This window comes from Anarrhichthys ocellatus, unplaced genomic scaffold (assembly GCF_004355925.1).
Source record: "Anarrhichthys ocellatus isolate YVR2014 unplaced genomic scaffold, GSC_Weel_1.0 scaffold68, whole genome shotgun sequence".
Taxonomy (NCBI): domain Eukaryota; kingdom Metazoa; phylum Chordata; class Actinopteri; order Perciformes; family Anarhichadidae; genus Anarrhichthys; species Anarrhichthys ocellatus.
The window spans coordinates 2,274,794-2,289,005 of record NW_022280098.1 but is presented as its reverse complement, the minus strand read 5'-3'; the positions used below and the strand labels follow the sequence as shown (position 1 = coordinate 2,289,005).

Sequence of the window (14,212 nt, the reverse complement as noted above, 5' to 3'; positions counted from 1 at the left end):
GGTGTATAATGCTGTTATTTTAAAAATCTTACCACAAGGACACCATTAGAGGGATATTCACAAGGGGCGTCCTCACTACAAAAAGACAAAAGTTATTTATTTTTAACCAGCTCATTTTTAATCAAATGTTTTGATAGAGGACAATAAAGTAAAAACGGTAATATACAGTTACCTCTGAAGTAGCTCAAATACTATCAGAAGTGTGCCCTCTGTCTATAGAAAAGTGGACAAGAGAAAATCCTTGAATCATAATCATTTGCTTAATGGCCAATTTGTAACAGATCAGCCCTAAGTGCATTACAATCCTACAGAGCAAGTGTTGTTCTCTTGTTGCTTTACCTCTGGGTTTATAGGGAAGACCTTAGTCTCCTTCTTCCCTATTGTGAGACTTGCGACATCAAACAGAAGCTCGGCATACAGATGATCACGTGCCAAAGGGTCGTCATCATATAGCTTCATTTCTAAAATGTTCTGGGGAAACAGTAGAAAAGCTTACTGAGTCACAGAGCTTTTGACTTGTACTCTTCATAAATTAAATTAGCTATTGGCTGGCAATAATGAAGCAAAAAAAAACATGTTATCAGAATATTTAAGTACTTGCTACACTAACTGAACTGGTTCTTTCCAGGGTGGACTGAACAACAGCAGTCAGTCAGACGCTCGTGTTTGACGTCATGCTAATATTGCGTACACTCACTTTCACATGGGTGGGGACCCTGAAGGTAAACGTTTCATTCCACTCTGGGTTGGTATTGTTCGACACAGTTTTAGTACGGTAGTCTTTTGCCGTTGCCGTGGGGAGAGAGAGGATAACGTAGCAGTCAGATTCAGAGACTGTAACACAGAGACAGAAAAAGTCAGTTTCATATGAAAATGTTTTAAAATAAAACAGTAGAAAATGATTTTTAAAAGTGATGAAGTATCAATACAAAACATGCACAGCACATATTATTACTTAAAAAAGTGAAAGCCATACTTACAGTAATCTTTGCGGGGCAGTTTTTCTGCTCTCAGTATGGTGGTATTCAAGGTCAAATAGGAGATAGTTTCCTTCTGTTGAATAAGCCCCCAAAAAGCAATTAAGACAAGACTCAGAATACGTTGAAGGTGTAACTACACTTTCATCATAATCAATTCAACTGGCATGTAAGTGGTGCTTATGTATCACAGAGATCCACTCTACAAACATACAAATATGCGTCTCTATTTCTATTTTTTACGTGAGATGTACGTGAAGTTTCCCTTTTACACAAAAATGGATCATGTGTCCATATTTTTGCACATTTACTATATAGTAATTTCCTACATCAGCATAACTAAATTATACAGCTGGCGCTGAAGTACTAATAGCCAATATTCAGTACACCGTTCACTCCTAGCCACATGACTGTTTACACCTGACACACACGATCCTGGATCCCCTGTCCTCTGTCACTCTTCCTCTACGTTCATTTATCGGCCGCATGACCCCACCAGCTCCACCCTATGGACTCAGCGATCCGCCATCTGCAGCAGCTGAGTTTCCCATACAGACGGTTACATCAGTGAGGCCACCACCCCGGTCCCTTCGTCACCACAGTGGAGTGAACTTTTCCAACCTCCGTTCATTCAGCCGTGCATCCAAAGAGGCAGGGAACTGCTTGAAGATTAAAATGCCCTTAGCTAATGTCAGATCACTGACCAACAAGACATTCATTTTAAATTACTTTTTTAACTCCCGCGAGTTGGATGTTCTGTGTCTGACAGAAACCTGGCTTAAAGACGAACCCAGTGCCTTCTCAGAGCTTGTCCCTACTGACTGTGGATACATCAACTCTCCCAGGCTGACTCGTAGCGGTGAGCTTGCCACAGTCTTTAGAAGCAGTCTCTGTTGGCGCCAGGTTCAAATGGATTCATTCTCCAGCTTTGAGATTCAACTCTTTGAGTTTCCACGGTCCACCAGAACTTTATGTGCACTTGTCTATTGGCCTCCTAAACCTAATGGTGTTTCTATCCAGGAGTTCTCTGAATTTTTTGCTGAAATCTTCCCAAAATATGATAGTATTAAAATTTTTGGTGATTTTAATATTCACGTGTGCTGTTCCTTTAAGCCAGTGGTGAATGAATTTTTAAATCTGATTGACTCTTTTAATCTTGAGCAGCTAGTCTCTGGTCCCACTCATGAACATGGTCATACATTGGACCTTGTTTTATCTTTTGGTATTTCTGTAAACAGTGAAATTTGTGAACCAACGTTCTCGGACCACAAGCCTGTCATCTTTGAAGCGGTAACTGCTGGCTCAGACACTCCCCCACCTGTCCCTGTTCGCTGCTCTCGTTTTATCACCTCCAGCACCGCACAACGGTTTTTAAATGCTTTTAGAGACACGCCACTGTTTTTAACTAATGATACTACCCAATCGCACTTTTCTCCAGAGGATTTTTTTATAAAATTGAACTCCACCTGCTCTGCAATTCTTGATAGTGTCGCCCCCCTGAGGTCATACTGCCCCAAACTGAAGCCTCAACCCTGGTTAAATGAAGCCACTTGGGCGCTCAGGCAAAAGTGCAGGAGGGCTGAGAGAAAATGGAAGAAAGACAGGCTCCATGTGTCCTTTGAAATCTTAAGGAACTCACTCACTAACTAAACTCACTCACTAACTACCAGAATGCAGTTAAGTCAGCTAGAAATAGCTACTTCTCTGACTTAATTGCAAATCACTGCCCCAGGCCAACAATTCTCTTCAACACCATTAACTCTGTTATCAACCCCCCGATCCTGATGTGTTTAAGTATGTCTCCGACAAAGTGCGACACCTTTCTTAGGTTCTTCCGGGACAAAATCTCAAAACTTAGGTCTGGTGTTACATCCAAGTAATTCTCACTTCTTCTGCTGTGTTGGACCATTTTAAGCCTGTTTCCCTCCCAGCTCTCACTAAAATTGTTGATCAACTAAAAACTACAATGTGCCACTCTGACATCATCCCCTCGGGTCTCTTTAAGCAGGTTTTGTTGAAATTGGACCACATATACTGTCAATTATAAATAGTTGTCTGTTTTCTGGTTCAGTCCCAGTCTATTTTAAACATGCAACAGTAATTCTTCTTATCAAGAAACCTAATCTGGAACCCTCTGACCCATCAAATTACGGACCAAAACCTTGCCTTTTCTGTCAAAGATCTTTGAGAAAGTTGTATTTCAACAGCTTCAATCTTTTATCAGCTTCAACGGCATCTGTGATGTTTTTCAATCTGGTTTTAGAACGTCTTACAGCACTGAATCTGACCTTTTAAAAGTTTTTAACGACCTTTTACTCATTGCTGATGCTGGAGATCCCGCCATTTTGCTTTTACTTGATCTCTCTGCTGCTTTTGACACTGTGGACCACGACATTTTAATCTCCCGCCTTGAGCACTCCGTCGGCATCCGAGGTACTGCCCTACAATGTTTTAAGTCCTACCTGACCGACGGATCATTCTCTGTCAACATGGGCAACTGCTCCTCTCAACTGGCCCCCCTGACCTGTGGGGTACCGCAGGGGTCCATTTTGGGTCCACTACTGTTCTCACTTTACATGCTGCCTCTTGGATCCATTTTCCAGAAACATAACATTTCTTATCACCTCTATGCCGACGACATTCAAATATACCTTCCCCTCAAATCTGGAACTGCTTCAATATATTCATTAATGTGCTGCCTGGCTGATGTCAAAAGCTGGCTCTCGCTACATTTTCTATGCCTCAATGAAGGTAAAACAGAGATCATGCTAATCAATCCCTTTCGCCTTTCAGCTGCTATACTGGACAGTCCTCCATTGTGTCTTGGCCCCATCGCAACCCACTGCAAATTCCATGTCAAAAATCTGGGTGTGATTTTGGACTCATCTTTTATATTGGACCTCCAAGTTGTGTCCTTGGTCAAAATCAGCTTCTTTCAGCTAAGACTTTTAGCTAAGGTCAAAGCCTTTCTATCCTCAAAAGACCTGGAGTAAGTTATTCATACTTTTATCACCTCTAGACTGGACTATTGTAATTCTTTGTATGCTGGAATCTGCAAAAAACTACTATCGCACCTTCAGTTGGTGCAGAACTCTGCAGCGAGACTTTTAACTGGTACACTCAAGCGTGAACACATTTCACCGATCTTAAAATCCCTTCATTGGCTACCTGTATTCCTGCCCCTAAGCTCTGAAACAACCTTCCCTTTTATATTAGGTTGTCATCCACCTTACCAATGTTTAAAAGCCGTTTAAAAACCTAATTATTTCCCCTGGCCTATCACCTTTGATCTTAACATGGCAGTTTTGTGTGATTTGTGTCAGTTTGTCTTGATTTTAATGTCACTTACTGTTATTAATCCAGTCTTTGATTGTATGACTGTTTATCTACTGTATGTGCAGCACTTTGGGCAACCTTTGTTGTATTTTAAAATGTGCTATACAAATACGTTTTGATTGATTGATTACAATAGGAAATTACTTATTGACTGGCAATCGTTTTGGCAATTTTGTCAGAGTTTCAAACAGCATTTATTTTGGCAGTACCAGCTGGCGGATGCTTAGTAACTTTACTCCCCAACAAAGACTTCTTTAGTCTGCAGTGTAGTACTCGAGATTGGTCTTGGTCTCCTGACGAGGTTCTGCCTTGAAATTGATCGTATCTTGTCTTGACTCAGTATTTTAATTCAAGACCAGCAAAGACCAATACTGCAGTCCAGTGCTCCAGTAAATAGGACGGACTTTAGAAAACATTTGTTCTTCAATCAGAGGTTCCTGGCTCCGCTAGTCCATGTCGGTGTTCCCTGGGGAAGGCACTAAACCCCAAATTGCCCTTGAAAGCTGTGCCATCGGTATCTGTGTGGTATGAAAGTTAGATAGTCCTGATGGGCAGGTGGCACTTTGCATGGTAGCCCCTGCTATCAGTGTATGAATGGGTGAATGATGACATGTAGTGTTAAAGCGCTTTGAGTGGTCGGAAGACTAGAAAAGCGTGATACAAGTACAGTCCATTTACCATTTAATGGACAGCATGCAGCCAATCAGAATTGAATATTTACCCACACTTTAAGAGATTTTATTGCAGTATATACTGAATATGGATCTATGAACCTCTCACTGATCACCTTTTGGTGTTCAGATTGTCTTGTTTATTTCTGTTTTCATGGAGTGTGCATGTAGAGCCCTTACCATTGAGGAGGAACCTTCGCAGGGACTGACATATTTCTTCTCACTAAAAAAACAAACACATATGATTAAATTATATTTTAAACTTAAATGCCAAATTAAATACAATCAAACAAATTTTACCTTTCCAGGAGCTCAAAGGCAATCCAGAGTTTACCCTTTGAACAAAGAGGGCAGAAAAATATGTAGGTATATGATCATGGAAACAAAAAAATGCTGCACTGCTGCTACTACAAAAAAAGGTAATGATAAATCATATCCAGGTATGAATCCATCAAAATTCTAAGTATTCAGGTATGCAGCCTGATTAATGTACTCTGTCTTTAGGTATAGTTTGTTGGTTAGGTGCCTTGCCCAAGGGCACCTAAATGATGGTGATGATGGAGGTCCCCCCTAGCAAACTGTGAAGCAACCAATAAACACTGCCAGTTGTGTTAACAAAAGCAGCAGTGATGTTGGGATGGATGGGAGCTTAAGCCATGCACCCACCACCTTGTGCTCATGCTTTAAGACACAACAGATCCTTACGCACTAACCAGTGCAAAATGTATAACTTACTATACTCTGCAAGGTCATTACACTTATGAGATGACATGTTCCAGAGATTCTATGTAGCTTTTGAAATGTGGAGGTGGTAGAGGTAAATTTAGTAGATTAATTCAATTTGAAACTCTTTACTGGGACTGGGGTGTTACTTTTCTGCAAGACCAGTGCAAGCAGGCCCTATTGGTTATCAATGTCCACACTCTTTTAAATCATACATGCTACACTGGAAGAGGGTGTGTCAAATCTATTAGAGGTATTTGTTCCTTTTTTCACCAAATTAGAAACGATGTGGAGACGTTTTAAACATGTTCTGTTCATCAACTAATTGATTAATTAGTTAATTGTTTCAGCTCAACAACCCTTTTAAAATCATTTTGCCTTCAGATTTACTTCAGATTGGTAATCCTGCACAGTCCTGTCTGTTTTAAAATTTTTCAAAGTTGCTTTGCTGTAGTCTGGCAGTCTTCCAATAAATCATAACTAGTTTAAGGTGTATCATCATGCAGATGGGGTTGCATGGTGGTGTGGTGCCTAGCACTGTAGCCTCACAGCAAGAGGGACCTGGGTTCGATCCCATCTGTGGGGAGTTTGCATGCTCTCCCCTGTGTCAGCGTGGGTTCTCTCTGGGTTCTTCCACCCACAGTCCAAAGACATGCATTTAGCTTACATTACATTACAGTCATTTAGCAGACGCTTTTATCCAAAGCGACTTACAATTCAGATTCTATCACACCGTAGGCACAGCTACGGGAGCAATGGTTGTCTGTCTGTGTGTGTTAGCCCTGTGATAGTCTGGCATGATCCAGACCCCCTGCCAACAGGATTAGCGGTTATCCTGTTAGATAATGGATGGGTGGATCATGCAAATGTCTAAAGTATGTTTGATACTTCTACCTCAGGGTCTATGATGAAGTCCTTGGTTTCCTTCTTTCCCACAGCCAGACTGCTGACATCAAGCTTTAGGGAGGTCATCAGGTTGTCAAACTGTAGGGGGTTGTTATCATACAGGTTCACCTCGAGAGTGCCCTGGAAATATAACAGTATGGATTCACTAGGAAAGTTTGTCATGTGTGTCCTTGGAAAAACAGTTTTATAAGGTTCAAGTTTTTTTTCTTAATATTTTATATTCATTCATATTATTAGTCAGTTAGTTAGTTATTTGGAGTTTTACATAAACTACATTAGGGGTCTAAGAGTAGAGAGTGTGAAAAACAAAAGTTAAAACCCAAAAAATGTGTGATTGCTGATTTAACTGACTTAAATTTCTGTCCAAACTGCCATGCGCATGTTTTGTGAGTAGTAGGCAGTTAAAGCCCTAGAAAAAGCTAGTAAGTGGACTTACAACTTGTTTGAAATCTATTCAAATTGCCAGATATATCACATATATCACTCTTCAACGTTTGAGTGAAGACGAATCCAGAAAGTTGTCGAGCTATTTGAGCTGTCAGCTAATGCTAATTAGCAGCTAAGCTAAAGCTAAATAGCAGCAAGATGCCTCCCTTCTCCACGGACGACTACCACAAACTCCTGCAGAAGATTGCAGTCTTGGAAACAAAACTCCACCGACTAGAAGTAAATGTGGAGGTAAATGGACTGTGTGGGAATGATACCACTTTACCATGGACACTAAACATTGGACAAATGCAAGCTAAGACACAGCTAACTAGCACCACCAGGCCTACCAAGAAACAGGAGGAGAGAGCAGATAATGAATCTTCAAATGGTAGTCCCCCCTGGAACTCTCTCGGTGCAAAGCCGAAGAGGAAATCATACCCTCAGGATGTGGGAGGACGACCAACAGGCATAGCCCAGCGCCCTGAGATTTATGATGCGACTGGCTGGCCTGCACTACCACACAGGCAGAACTCCTCCTCAACCCCTGCACTCAGCCGGACAAAGCCAAAGACAGCTAAGAAAAGTAAAACCAGAAAAAAAACTCCACAACAACCAAGCCTACAACTTCATAACAGATTTGCTCCATTGTCGCAGGATCCTAAATCTCCATCTGATGATAAGCAGCTATCTTCTCAAAGCAGGCTAAGAACTGAGAGTAAATGTGAGAGTAAAAGGCAGCAGGGAAAGCTAATGACTGGGCCTGAGACTCTGATTGTTGGTGACAAGATGTCAGAACGATGTGCAGCAAGAATACCAAAATACTCTGCTTTCCGAAAGATATGGTCTCTAACATGAGAGACAAAATCCTGGACATGGTGGCTGACCATCCCACGGTGAAAAACATCATCGTGCATATAGGAAGCTGTGATATTGTGAAACAACAGTCTGAAATAAGTTCTGAAGCGAGACTTTATCGATCTGTTAAACACAGTCAGCTCTGTCAAGGCTGAGGTGTTTATCAGTGGCCCTCTTCCACCAGTCAGAGGAGATGAAGGATTCAGCAGGCTGTTTGCACTGAACAAATGGCTGTCAACTGCATGTACTGACCATTCAGTACATTTTATCAACAATTTCTACCTTTTCTGGGAGTGCAGACATCTTTTTAAGGCACATGGAGTTTGCCTGAACAAGTCAGGGGTAAAACTGTTTACCTCTAACCTATTTTTCTTCCTGCGTCACCCGTCTGTTCCTACTGTCAAGGACAAGAGACAAGAGGAGTCAAAACAAGAGATAACCACACCGCATCGCCGTAGAGACCTTACGGGAAGGATTCCCCCACCTAACAACAGCCAAGAGGAGGAGTCTCCAACCTCATCATCAGGGACCGCCTCTGATCACCCACTTTCTCCCCCCTTCTGAGAGGAGGAGTCTTTACCTCCCTCACCAGCACCTACTTACACCCCCCAGACTCCATCCAGGTCCCCCTCCTCTCTACTCACACTCTCCCCATCCTCCCCCCACCTGGAGTTCACTGACCACATGAAAGATTTGGTCATTGCCGGAACCAAACTCACTCCTCGCCACACTCCTCGACATACAGTTCCACCTCCGCATCCAGCCCCACCCCCGGCTCGAAGTCCACAGCCAGTTTTGATACAGTCGGCGAAATTAAAGTGCCCTGGCCGTCCCCTACCTCCACAACCATCCTCTGTCTCCCCTACCTGATAAAGGCAATGATTGATATATTCTAGGTCCAGGCTACAAGGCTAATGGCACCAATGATTCTCTCCAGGAAAAGTCTGGGCCCTGTATGCAGTGAGCCTTCTCAATTCCTGTCCTAATGGTTTATAGAAAAAGAAAGATGAGGCTGCGAATAAACTAAAGTCTCAGTATTACTGGATCTCAGTGCTGCATTCGACACGGTCGACCATGACATACTACGAGAAAGACTAAAAATCTGGGTGGGACTCTCTGGCACAGCACTTAACTGTTTTGAATCCTACTTGAAGGCCCGAGAATACTTTGTGTCTGTAGCTAATTACACATCAGAGCTGACTAAAATGACATGTAGTGTTCCCCAAGGTTCAATACTGGGGCCTCTTCTGTTTGTTAGGCTGGCACGCAGCGGCCGGACTTCGGAAGCAGGACGGACGGACACAGAGAGTACGTGTAAACCAACCAGGTGTTTATTTCACCGACAAAAACAAACAAATACATGGCATAACTCTTTCAGGGACCACGGGCAGCATGTGGTCCTGGCAGCGACAGCACTAGATGTAATTATGGCAGCCTTATATAGTCTGCCACTAACGAGGACCTCCACATCACTGTAAGATAGGTGACTCTGCCCCTTACTCTTCAACACAATCCCCTAATCTAGAACAAATACATTAAAATAGATGCCTAACATTCTAAGGTCAATTATCTATATGATCTCTATTGTGGTAAGACATCACCATAGAGATCATATCCGGCCCGAATAGAGGATACAATTTTCCTACCACCCCTCTAGTAATTACCACATGGTACCTTCCCGGAACTATAAAATGGTGCTCTTGTACCATGGGGACTCTTTTAGGACGAACACCCTGGAGAGGAGACACAGCAGAGGTAAGTGCTTTGAACATGCAGGTTATTTGACTGCACTATTAATATATTCAATCATTTTAGTTAACGATAACCAAACCACTAATATGTTTGTCTACAGGCCCGACCTTCAATAATCACTCCTGAGACCATATCAGAACTGTACAATAAACTTTCAACTCTGTGTGTGCGAGTCTCTTATTGTCTCCAACAGTCCACAAATGCCTGCAATGGAGAGGGTCCTTGTCACACTGTTCAACATCTACATGCTTCCACTAGCTCAGATTATGGAAAACAACAGTGTGTTATCATAATTATGCAGACGACACACATATCTACATAACTATATCACCAGGGGACTATAATCCCATACAAGGGCTGGGTAATGCATTGAACAAATCAACTGGATGTGCCAGAATTTTCTTCAATTAAACAAAGATAAAACGGAAGTAATTGTTTTTGGTACCAAGGACGAACGATTGAAAGTCAGCGCTCAGCTTCAATCACTGATGTTAAAAACCACAAACCAAGTGAGAAATCTAGGTGTAGTTATGGATCCAGACCTCAACCTGAACAGCCACATCAAGACAATTACAAAATCGGCCTACTATCAATTCACTAAACAATAACGGGGCTTTTTTGGGGTCGCTTAACTTACAAAAAAATACAAAAAAGAAACTAATTCTCAAAGCACCCACAAAGGTTGAAAACCACCTTTAAAAATACCAGTGTCTCAATTCTCCTGTGCTAATTCTAAGTATTTGAATGAGATGATATGCAGATATTTGGCGCTTTTTTGACGCTTAGTTGGCTCTTTTCTATGCGAATGAGGTTTTTTTTTTTTTTACAAAAAACAGTCCAATTCATAACGATCAGCGTGTTATATGGTGTTCCAGTGAAACTCAGTAAATCAGTAAAGTAAAGCTCCCCTACATTTCATTTTGAAAATGCAGGAAAATAATGAGAAAAAAATTAATGAAAATTAAGGTTTTTATATTAACAAATATAGATATTGTTTTCTTCCTTCTCCCTCAGCGACAAATTGCGCACAGCTGCAAAACTTTGTCACAGAAAGTGTGACCCAGCCGCCATGGGAAAAACTTACTTATTTTACAGCTAAACAGTTCACTGAAACATGTTCTGATAACATTTGAAGCAAGACACAGAATCTGGATTAATCAGTGCTTCCTAGTTTGACAGTTTGATCGGAATTCACAAGCATTGATTGACACGTTAGAGTCACCTTGGATCTGATTGGTTGTTTTAGGAGCAATAAAAAGAGGTAGAGGGAATCTTCTGTCAGTCTAAGAAAATGTGTTAAAATTAGTGCTGGGCAAGTTAACGCGTTAACGCATTAATTCATTAACGCCGACAATTAGTTTATCGCACGTTAACGCACGTTAATTTTTTATTATTTTATTATTTTGAAAGTCCGTTGCTCACTGGCTCTGAATACACATACAGACAAACCATGGGTCACAGGAGGGGTGGGATGTTGATCAGGATTGGCTTGGGATGGGCGTCATCACGCGTCTCAACCAATGAGAGCATTTGGGGTGGGCCTAGGACTGCTGCAGCGCTCACATGAACCGGGAACTCTTACATGGACATTTTCATTATAAATCTCTTCCAGACGGCGGAGTTGATAGAACCAAAGTTATTTGTATCCACTGCAAAGGCATATTGTCTTATCACCGGAGTACTTCGAGTCTGAAGTATCACTTAAATGCAATACACATCGTTGATGCCAGCAAATCAACCCTTACAAACAGTGGAGGAAGTTTTCGGCAGATGACGTTGGCTGCAGCGTGTGGGAGAAGTATAGATAAACAAAAGCAAGACAAGCTAACAAATGCCACAGTGAAGTGGATACAAACTGCAGCCGATTAGTATTGTGGAAGATGTCGGTCTGAGGAACGTTCTCAAGGTGCGTTCGCGTCGCGTTTGGTGTGAACGCAACTTTAGGATCTCAACGAATGACGGCACGTGTGAGCCTCAAGACGCACCATCACAAGAAGAATACACCAGTTGTATGAGAAGGAGAGGACTACAAAAGCGACGGCGTTACAACGTGCAGCAGCTGTTGCTCTCACTGGAGACTACTGGACATCGCTGGGTAACCATCATCACCTCAGAATTACATTGATGAACAGTAGAGCTGCATTCACATTGTAGAAAGATCGTAGAAAAGTATGAAAGCATAAAAGTATAGCTATTATAACCTGTAACCCTTTCAGTTAAAAGTATAACCATCACAACATATAGCTTGTTTACACGTTTTATAACCATCATAATATAACTTGTTTTATTTCATGATAGACGTGATTAACCATATAAACTGCATAGATGCCTTATATAAAATAGTCACTCCAAACTTTTAGAATCCTTACTCTTCTGAACAGGATCAAACTAGTTACAACCAGTACATTCTGTGTCCGCTCTAGAGAGAGGACTCATGTGTGAGTGACACATGAAATGAAGGAGGTGCCAGCCTTAGATCAGCATAAAGAGCAGCAGAAAACTGTGAGATTTGGGCTTCTGCCCCAACTAGAGAATGAGATAGACTTCTTACCCACTCTAAAGGGAACGGAAGACCCCTCAGAGATGGCTAAAATAAGACCCTTTTAGTTACCCAAAATAAGACCCTTTTATTTACCCAAAATAAGACCCTTTTGCTATCAGAAGACAGCATAAAAAGGAAAGATAGACCCCCCCAAAAAGTAGGAATGTCAGAGAGCTGACTGAGAGCCTGCACTGACAGGAGAACAGCAGAGCAGAGCAGAGAGAATAAAAGGGGGGCATTTCCCCCCCCCCCCCCCCTAACTAGTGGATTATACCTCATAGCAAAATCAGTGAAAGCTGATAAAGAGGAGAACTTATTAAAATAGGAGTGTTAGAATTAGTTCTTGTAGCCACTGTAACTGTTTCATTGAATTGAAATTGTTTAATGTGATTGTTGTGTGAAAAACTTAAATAAAAACACAGCCTTACATTTTGTAAGTGTCTGAAGCAAAACAAAGTACTCTGGTCCTTTAAAACAATTTAACCCTCTTCCCCTGTCCGTTAATGGTGCGATAAGATGTGACGACTGAAACATACAGAGGAGCTTAAGGTAAGTTCCCTGGGTGAAGACTTGGCAGTGTTAGTCATAAAATGGTGAGAATGTTCACAATAGGCAATAGTAAAGTATAGACGATGTACGTACATAACTAGTACATACAGGGTGTTAAGGTTACATCCCATTGAGAGCGCCGAGGGCATTAGCCATAAAAGACTTTCAAAAGACAATTAATTCCGAAATCCTAACTATTTAGCTACGGGGTGAGATAAAATGCCGAAGGTATTGTTCTGACACCTCAAAGAGGAACGCATATCCTCGCAGGTGGGACAGCCGACGGAGTATCCACCGTGTGAGGTGCGAAAGACTTCCCTGCCTACAAAACAGGGCAGGAGCCGCTCACGCTACAACATGCTCTGACTGTCATGAAAACAGAAGACAGACATTTTGCTGAAACGTTGTAATGGTAAAATATGTATTAGCATCATGGAAAGTTTTTAAAGAACATAGTGTGACATCTTGGTATAATGGAGAAGTAAAACAGGCCCTGCAAGACACAGGTCAGCACCTAAAGACCCGTTTTCTTAACTGAAGACATGTTCACATACTCTGTTTCTCGGAAGGGTAGTTTAAAATAGGAACATAGAAACCACAACCGAATCACAGTTGAGCTACCTGCATGAACCAGATAAGACCAGACCAGACACTTCCTGCATGGGAGTCATGTGGGAAGGAGGCCTCTGTAGGTATAAAAGGATGTTGAATGTTGTATCTCGTTGAAGCTCACACCACAGACAGCTGAATGAGTATCTGTGGTGTACTCTTCCCTTGCAAGCAAATGAATGGACAAACACAACTTTGAATCTTTTGAAGACTTTGTTATTGATTTGTGAACAACTCTCTCTTCTCCCCATTAACATAGAAATCGTCCATCACAACGTGCTGAAACATTGTATTCATGTTGCACAGCAGTGGAACGTGTCACATAAAGTCAGCACACTGAGCACAGATAGTGCAAGACATATAAAGAGAATGTGTAAAGAGAATACTGCTGTTACAAAGAACCTTATTTGTTTAAAGTGTTTGCAAACCAAATGTTATTGCCCTTTTGTTCATATAGCAGTACTTTTAAAATAAAAGTGCGCAATACACCACTTTTGATTTCATTATTGAACTTTGCATATAACAATGCAATTAATCGCAAATAAATCATGTGATTAATCGCGATTAAAAATTGTAATCGTTGCCCAGCACTAGATAAAATGTATTTTTACTATAAGTACCAACTGCAGCTTTGATCAGGGTACGACAAAAAAAGTTAAATCATAAGGGGGTTCAAAGGGAAACAGAGAGGGTTCTACCAACAGAGTAGAATAGAGTTATTCTCAACATGGTCACAAATGTGTTTTACATGATCTACAAAAAAACAAATAAAATTTACAAATGTAGTTAGTCCATAATCCACAAACATGTTCTAATCCTCTCACAAGTACCAAGCAATTTGAACACTTGTAAAGCAGTTTTAC

At 41.4% G+C, this 14,212-nt stretch overlaps 1 protein-coding gene across 2 annotated transcripts in view; it reads right to left on the bottom strand.

The window, feature by feature from the left end:
* Positions 1-14,212, bottom strand: part of pla2g4f.1 (phospholipase A2, group IVF, tandem duplicate 1) — a 73,321-nt gene that overhangs the window by 20,316 nt on the left and 38,793 nt on the right. The window contains exons 4-11 of one of the 2 annotated variants that reach the window (XM_031873057.1): positions 6,602-6,733; positions 5,285-5,319; positions 5,165-5,207; positions 981-1,053; positions 698-834; positions 340-471; positions 173-213; positions 33-75 (exon numbers count right to left, since the gene is read on the bottom strand). The exons of the other annotated variant lie outside the window; for it this stretch is intronic. Coding sequence (XP_031728917.1) covers positions 33-75; positions 173-213; positions 340-471; positions 698-834; positions 981-1,053; positions 5,165-5,207; positions 5,285-5,319; positions 6,602-6,733 — 636 coding nt within the window. The remainder of the gene's footprint in view (positions 1-32; positions 76-172; positions 214-339; positions 472-697; positions 835-980; positions 1,054-5,164; positions 5,208-5,284; positions 5,320-6,601; positions 6,734-14,212) is intronic. 2 annotated transcript variants of the gene reach the window in all.